This window comes from Curcuma longa, unplaced genomic scaffold (genome assembly GCF_044706935.1).
Source record: "Curcuma longa cultivar G26 ecotype Majalengka, Jawa Barat unplaced genomic scaffold, ITB_CL_G26_1.1 contig_25268, whole genome shotgun sequence".
Taxonomy (NCBI): Eukaryota; Viridiplantae; Streptophyta; class Magnoliopsida; order Zingiberales; family Zingiberaceae; genus Curcuma; species Curcuma longa.
The window spans coordinates 1-8,621 of NW_027432706.1; the positions used below are offsets into that span (position 1 = coordinate 1).

General features: G+C 39.1%; 1 protein-coding gene and 1 pseudogene across 1 annotated transcript; both read left to right on the forward strand.

Annotated features, from left to right (window-relative positions):
* Positions 1-323: 323 nt before the first annotated feature.
* Positions 324-2,363, forward strand: LOC141818551 (putative LRR receptor-like serine/threonine-protein kinase At4g29180; annotated as a pseudogene).
* A 5,044-nt stretch (positions 2,364-7,407) lies between these two features.
* LOC141818552 (putative leucine-rich repeat receptor-like serine/threonine-protein kinase At2g19230) lies at positions 7,408-8,120 on the forward strand (the record flags this gene model as incomplete). The annotated part of the gene is made up of 2 exons (XM_074706030.1): positions 7,408-7,886; positions 7,962-8,120. Coding segments are annotated over exons 1-2 (638 nt in total), but the record flags the coding sequence as incomplete, so codon positions are not given.
* Positions 8,121-8,621: the final 501 nt, after the last annotated feature.

Genomic DNA, 8,621 nt, shown 5'->3' on the forward strand with positions numbered 1-8,621 from the left:
TCATTCAAATTATAAATGTTGCCCCTTATATTTTTAATTTTTCAAAGTCTGCTTGATACTTCCAATCTTTTTAAAAGTAAATTTTAGCTCCACCATTCATGTTAATGATAGAAATAGCAGAGTCCCGTGGGACCGACTGTGTGAGACCGTTGCGTGACGGATTTCACTTATATGTTGAAGATAGAAATAACAGTGATAAATTTGAAAACGGGCTCATTTGTATCAATAGAAACTATAGGGAGTGAAATGAAAATTGTTCTAGATTCTATATAAACGATGCCCTGCTCTGTTCTGCCATGGCGATTGCATACCGGAAGAAGAAGATGGATTCCAGATTTTGGTGGCCGATCCTCCTCGCCTTCGCCATGGCCTCCGCCGGAGTTCTCTCTCAGTCCACGGACGCCCTAGGCTTCCTCTCCATCGACTTCGGCCTCGAGCCCGGTTCGTCCTACGTCGACCCCCTCATGCAACATCTCCTACGTCTCCGACGCCGACTTCATCGACACTGGCGTCAACCGCAACATCTCCGTCGCCTACGTCGACGACGTCAAGACCCTTGGGCTCCATACCCTCGGCGCCTTCCCCAACGACACCCGCAACTGCTACACCATCGGGTCGCCGGCGGTGGAGCGGGGTTGAATTGTACCTCCTCCGGGCGTACGTGGTTGTTCTACGGCAACTACGATGGACTTAGTGGCCAGCTGCAATCCTTCGATCTCCACCTCGGCATCAACTATTGGGACAGGATGAACGTAACCACGACGGAGTCATTCTACTGGACGGAGACCATCACGGTGGCCACCGCCGGATAAACATAGTTCAGTAGACAAAACCAAGAATTAATTATTGAATGGATAATCATCAAATGAGATCTCTTTCTTTTAGGTACTTATTGGTGTGCCTAGGTGAACACTGGCACAGGGACCGCTGAAGGACAGTCTCCATCCGGCGGCGAACGAGTGGCGGAGCTTGGTGCTATACAACAGGTGGAACTTGGGAGTGGAATCTAACTCCATCAGGTATTATTATTATTATTATTATTATTATTATTATTATTATTATTATTATTATTATTTGTTGAAAATAAAAATATTGAAATCTTAATTATTACATGACCAAAAGTCACAAAGAGTTTAATCTTACTAGAAAGATTTAATGATTAAAATTAATATCATTAAAGATAATGTTTTGGTTAAATATTATAATTTTTTATTTTTGAAAAAGATTTTAATATTATTTTAATATTAATTGTGGCATGTTAAAATAAGTTGATTTAATTTAATTAAAATTATTACATATAAATAATATTTATTAAAGTACATTTTTATCATTTTTATAAAAATTGTTTAAATGTACCTTTAACTTAATTAAAATTAATTTAAAATTATTATAGTAACTATGATCTTATAATATTTTTAAAGGGATTTTTGACCAAGTTAAAGTTACTTTAGTCAAGTTTATATAATTTTAATCGAGTTACTAAATAGTATTTTTAAATAAATTAAAATTTTTATTCGAATTAAAAAAAATATGATAAGTCTTGTTTTCTAAAAAAATAGTATAACATCTCCTTAGAGGCTCTCAGCAACTCCACTCTCCCGCCCATCCTCAATGCCTTGGAGCTATATATACGTGACCATGAGTAGCACCTCCGTGCCCTAGGATGCTGGAGACGGTAGGGGTGGAAAAAAATATCGAATTTTCGGTATATCGTAGATACCATACCGATATTTACCGTCCATATCGAAAATTTCGGTATCGGTATCGGTATGAAATTATTATTTTTTGATATTTCGGTATATCAACATTTTCAGTATAATACCGTATCGAAATTATCAGTATACCAAAATTTTCATAATTTTCAGTGTAATATACCGAAAATTCGGTATATTCAGTATACCGAATTTTCGATATTCCGAAATTCCGGTATATCGAATTTTCGGTATGGTAACGGTATAGATTTTTTTATGTCGAAATTTTCGGTACGGTATACGGTATCGTATGCAAAATTTGGTATACCGTATCGACCCAACCCTAATCGCGCTATGCAATCTGAAACTAATTTCTCTTTGCACTCTCGCCAGAACCTCGCCGCCCTCGCCGTCCTCGCCGCCCTCACGGCCCTCGCGGTCGCCGCCCTCGCGGCCCTCGCGGTCGCCGCCCTCGCCGTCGCCGCCCTCGCCGCCCTCACGGCCCTCGCGGTCGCCGCCCTCGCGGCCCTCGGGTCGCCGCCCTCGCCGTCGCCGTCGTCGGGGGCTTGGAGCCGGCAGATGTGGTTCCCGATCTTGATAACTTTGAATATGAAGGGATTATCATCCAGCTTCTGTACGTATTTCTTGGCCGGGCAACTGGTACACCGGTAATTGCTTCTACTCGAGGAGGAGGAAGAAGAATGAAAAGAAAAAAAGAAGAAAATAACGCTTTCAAGAACCGACAGAGAAAGAAGAAGAACACCTAGGATACTTGGAATTCTTAATGGCTTTTTGACCGTATTTTCGCCACTTGAATCCGTCGTCGGGAGGTACGTAGTAGCTGTCGCCGACCCTCACTGCCTGGAGCATCACCGCCCCGGGGTAGACTTGTTGCCCCGCCTGCGCCTGCTCCGCCTCTTTGGGCGCCTCTGCGCGGAGCGCGGCGGCTGCCTGGTGGAAGGCGGTGGCGATATCTTCGCATGAGTTGATGAGGTAAGGGGGATAGATGGCGTCGGCGGCTAGGCGGACCGTCCGGTCAAGATTAGGGGTGGGAAAAAATACTGAATTTTCGATATACCGCAGATACCATACCGATATTTACCGTCCATATCGAAAATTTCGGTATACCAAAAATTTCGGTACGGTATAATACCGTACCGAATTTTTCGGTATCGGTATGAAATTATTATTTTTCGATATTTCGGTATACCAACATTTTCGGTATAATACTGTATCGAAATTATCAGTATATCAAAATTTTCAGTATTTTCGGTGTAATATACCGTAAATTCGGTATATTCGGTATACCAAATTTTCGGTATACCGAAATTCCGATATACCGAATTTTCGGTATGGTAACAGTATAGATTTTTTTATGCCGAAATTTTTGACACGGTATACGGTATCGTATACAAAATTTGGTATACCGTACCAACCCAGCCCTAGGAGACGGTATGTGGCCGCTTTCGTTATTCCTTTGCCCTTTTTCTGTTTTTCGCTTCTCTCTGTCGCAGTGGAACAGGGAGAAGAAATCTCTTGCCTATCAATTGCTCGATAGAATGTTCCTGAAAGAAGTTCCCACCTTCGACACTTCTCTCTGTTGTTCTTCCATTTCACCTTGGAATAAGAAGCATCTTGATTTTCACAGTATAATCTCTTTGTTACTGAAAAAAATTCCCTATTTTCTTGCTCCTTATTTTAAGATACAAGTTCCTCGATCCTTAGCAACACTGTTCAGTGTAGCCGATCCTCATCAATGCATTAATGTCATTAATTCAAATTCCGAAATTGAGACTTCTGATTTCTGCAGTCGAGCTGATCAGAAAAAATATTTTCAGTCTGATCCGGTTTTAAAAACACTGGTAAATCCTATAGGATTTAAATAAAGAGGGTGGACTTCAACTTTATCATCAACTAATCTGTTTGCTTCACATCTCAATCAACAAGGTTTACTTTTGTTTTTTAGCTGCTAGCAATTTCCAGATAGATTTTAAAAATTTGTTGATGACCCCGTACAAATTTAATTACTTTGGTAGACTGATTAAATGCAGTAAAGAAAAATATATTTTTTTGTTTTATGGAAATGTAGAAATCTTTGAAACACTACAAGAAATGTTTCTCTAAATAACTGATAAATGGCTTAATTAAAAAGTGTTATAAGATTTTTATAAAAAATCTTACTTTTACAAAATTTGCATTATAAGGATATTTAAATAAGACAAATCCTGAAATATGTCTAAGAATAATAAATAAAAGAAAATTAAAACGGGTATTTTACCTAGTTCGAAAGTTTGAATCAAATTAAATCGTATCAAATCCGATTAAGAAAAAAATTATAAATCTTTTATCAAGGAATTTCAAAGTTACACAAGCGACGGCTCTAAAAATCTTAAGTGATTTAAAAATTTACATCATTAAATTTATGATAATCTATTAAATTTATCTAATTTTTTTAATTTTGGAGCTTTAATAACAAAATAATAAATATAAAAGAAGATTAATAAAAAATTATAAATAAAAGAACTTTGATATAAGTAAAAAAAAATGGAGGACTTATATGGTTAGATGATATTTGTATACTAATTGCTAGAATTTGACATATCTTAACCCAAACCTTTTTGTATGGGCTTACCGTGCATTTGTATGATCCGGAGAAAATTACTTATCTTATAGTTTAGGTGCTTTATCTATTTTTGATTTCACCGCTAATATCGTTTATCCTAGTGAGTTTTACAAACCTTCTAAGCCCAAGGCTTCTCAAGCTCAAGCATCTAGTTAGAGATCAACATCTTAGAGCTAACGTGAGATTCATCCAAAGATGGAAAGACCTAAGGGTTTAGGTAAATATGTAATGCATTCCCTAGTAAATTAAAGATATTATTTTTGGAGGAGAAACTAAGTGTTTTGGTGATCTTCGTGCTATTTGGTTAGAACCTTTAAGAAGTTTGAATAGTTTGGACTTGAGTAGGTTGAAAAAAAGATATACAACCTTGGCGAGAATGACTTTTGATGGAATATATGACTCATGCATGCTCTTTAAACTCCGTCGGCGGTGTAGTACTTACAGAGATCAATATAGTCGATTATGTCTCTCCGAAAAGTTGATTTGTGATTTCTGGTTTTTATGGGGGCATTTGTGGCATGTAGCTGCAACAACTTTGAAAAATGAATTGATAGTGATTTTGTATGATTCGAAACTTATTATTTCCATGACCCCTCTTGATTGATATTTTGTATTTGTATTTTTTTTTAATATTCTGACTTGACCATTTCACCTAACTTAGTCATCCTCTTTCAAATAAAATTTTCTATATTTTTAATAGTTAATTAATTTGGTGCTGATTTAGTTAAAGCATGCCACTTTATTTGTTTCATTTTTTCAATTAATTAATTCTAATTATCATACCTAAAAATATTTTTTTTTAATTTAATAATTTTTTATTAACCTTCTTTTATTTTTTAAATTTTTTATTAAAGCTCCGAAATAAAAAAAAGGATAAATTTAATGGATCTTCATGAGTTTAAATGTAATTTAATGATGTATTTTTAAAAACAAAAAATTAAGCTTTTTAGGATATTAATGATTTTTGTATGAAATTTCTTGATGAAATTCTTCGATGACTGATAAATGACTTAATTAAAAAATAATACAGATATTTTACATGGCTCAAAATCTTTCATTTTTATTTTCCAATTCATAGACTCATTCGATAAGTCTTCTCTCAAAATTTATTCTATTTTCTCTTTTCTAGAAATCTTTTACTAGTCGGAGCCATGAGCTCCACTCGTAAAGATAATAATTTAGATGTATAATTTGACAAGTCAAAAATGCATGTGGAATAATAGTATGATAGTTTTTTGATTTATCTCCTTATAAATGGTCGTGGGACCGATCATATGGAGTCGGATGATGGATTCCATCTTTTGTAGAAGATAGTTTGATATCTAAGATCATTCCAATTTCTTGATGAAATTCTTCCATGGAATAATAGTATGATAAGTGACTTAATTAAAAATGCGTTTTGAAAAATGTGATAAGATATTTTATGAAAATGTTACTTCAAAGAATAATAAATAAAAAATAATACAGATATTTTATCTGATTTTTTAAAAACATTATTTTTATCTTTCCATTTATTGACTCAAACTAGGACTCTTCTCTTGAAAATTATTTTATTTTATTTTATTTTAAATCGTTGACTTGCACGTTGGAGGACTTGACGTATGACTTTTTTTTTTTTCATAATTGGTAGTAGATATATCGTCTATGCGGATTAATTTTAGCCATCAGATTTATGTTTTCAAAAATCATAGGTGATGAGATCAGTGTTAATACCGATGGAATCAAAATATCTCTACAATGGTATGATATTGTTCAGGCCTAAATCCTCATGACTTTGTTCTTGGGCTCTCCCCAAAAGGTCTCATACCAATGGAGATACTTTCTATCCTTTTAATCCATGATCTTTTCCATGTACTTTAGATGTGAGACTATGTTTGTACCCTTGCAACCCAACAATCCCCCCTCAAACAAAGGACCACAGGCCCTCCTTCAATGTCGTTTTTGATGTCTAAATCCTCGAGCTATCAGGACTTTTTGCCCCTCGATCCACCCGACCTATTAGGAGTACTTCCCACCTAGTCGCAACTATTTTTGCTCCTCGGTCCACCCGACCTACTAGAACTTCTCACATGGTGTCTGGTCCTCTTGATTCAGACACGGGAGCACCCACTTCCTTTGTTTAAGGTTCAAACCACATGATTATATCTGGATCATGGCTCATCCAGCGGTTAGTCCGGTGAAGAACGGTCTCGCTCTGATACCAATTGTTAATACCGATGGAATCAAAATATCTCCACAATAGTATGATATTGTCCACTTTGGGCCTAAATCCTAATGGTTTTGTTCTTGGCTTCTACCCAAAAAGTCTTATACCAATGGAGATACTTTTCATCCTTTTAACCTCATGATCTTTTCCATGTGTTTTAGATGTGAAACTATGTTTGCACCCTTGCAACCCAATAATCAGATCGATCGTGTAAGATCGTTGAACAGCGAATTCTACCTTTTTATTGAATAAGAGAAATCAAAGGGTATAAAGGTAAATGCTCTTCTCTTAGTGATTAATTATAATTTCTCAATTTATTTTTTCATAGATAATCATAAAGTCGATCGTGTACCTAGAATTATTGGACTGTGGATTTTATTTTATTTTTTTTTTAAGAAGGGAAATCAAAGGGTAGGTTTGATTAAATCAAAGGATGACCGACTCAAACACGATATCGCCATCGTTGAGTCCACGTCAACTCTGATGCTTGAGGAGATTTGCAGTCTACTAAGAAACAGCTTGCACGACTGAAACGTCGGTATGTAGGTACCGAGTGTGCGTTGATGCGTGGAAAACTTTGTGTCGTGTTTGGAGTAGAGAATGAGATCAAACGAGAGTTTTTTAATTCGCCCACTGTAATTTCTATATTTTCAACAGGGTGTTCCTTGTGTGTGAGAAAAATATAATTTTTGCCACTTCTATTTTATTTTTTTGCAAAGTCCTCGATCTTTCTAAAAGTAAATGTTAGCTCCACCACTCGTGCCAATGGAAGGACTCATTTGTAACATTAGAAACAATGGGAGGTGAAATGAAAATTGTTCAAGATTCTATATAAACGATTCTGTGCTCTGCCATGGCGATCGCATACCGGAGTCCGGGAGAAGAAGATGGATTCCAGATTTTGGTGGTCGTTCCTTCTCGCCTTGGCCATGGCCTCCGCCGGAGCTCGCTCTCAATCCACCGACGCCCTCGGTTTCCTCTCCATCGACTGCGGCATCGAGCCCGGTTCGTCCTACGTCGACCCCCTTTCCAACATCTCCTACGTCTCCGATGCCGGCTTCATCGACACCGGCATCAACCACTACATCTCCGCCGCTTACATGCGTGACGATTGGCCCCCATATCTCATTGATCTCCGCGCCTTCCCGAACGGCACCCGCAACTGCTACACCATCGGGTCGCCGGCGGTAGCGCAGGGGTCCAAGTACCTCCTCCGGGCGTGGTTCCTCTACGGAAACTACGATGGGCTCGGCGGCCAGCCGCAGTCCTTCGACCTCTACCTCGGCGTCAACTACTGGGACAGGATGAACGTGATCGAGCACGACTCAACCTATTGGACAGATACCATCGCGGTGGCCACCGCCGGGTATATATATAGTTTAATTGGTAAAACCAGGGAACTATTGAACGAACAATTATAGAATATGATCTCTTTTTTTAGGTACTTTTCGGTGTGCCTGGTGAACACCGAGACGGGGACGCCGTTCATCTCCGGGATCGACTTGCGGCCACTGAAGAACAATCTCTACCCCGCGGCGAACGAGTGGCGAAGTTTGGTGTTGTACAACCGGTGGAACTTGGGAGTGCAGTCTAGCTCCAGGTTTTTTTATTATTATTATAATATGTATATATATATACATATATATACACGAGTTTGATATCCTGCGCGAACGAAAAAACGCGTCCCGTGCGCACGAGATCCCGACCGTTCATCGAGAAAAATCCACGCCGTTCATCATGAAAAAACACTGTAGCTTCTTTACGTCGTCGACATTCTCGCCGCTGTCGCTCCCCCGTCCGGCCACCACCAGCCACCGGACCGGCGGCGATGGATGCGCAACTCATCGGCGCCGGGACTGGTGGTCGGATTCCGGCCGAATTCGGCCGATTTTCGGCCGGAATCGACCAACAGTTACTGTTGGCCGATTCCGGCCGAAATCGACCGGAGATCGGCCGCGGTCGACGCGTCCGGCGCCGGCGCGTCGACCGCGGCCGGTCTCCGGCCGCGATTCGGCCGGAATCGGGCTGATTTTCGGCCGACAGTGGCCGGTGGGCTGTGTCCTGTTTCCGGCCGGATTCCGGCCGTAATCCGGCCGGAATC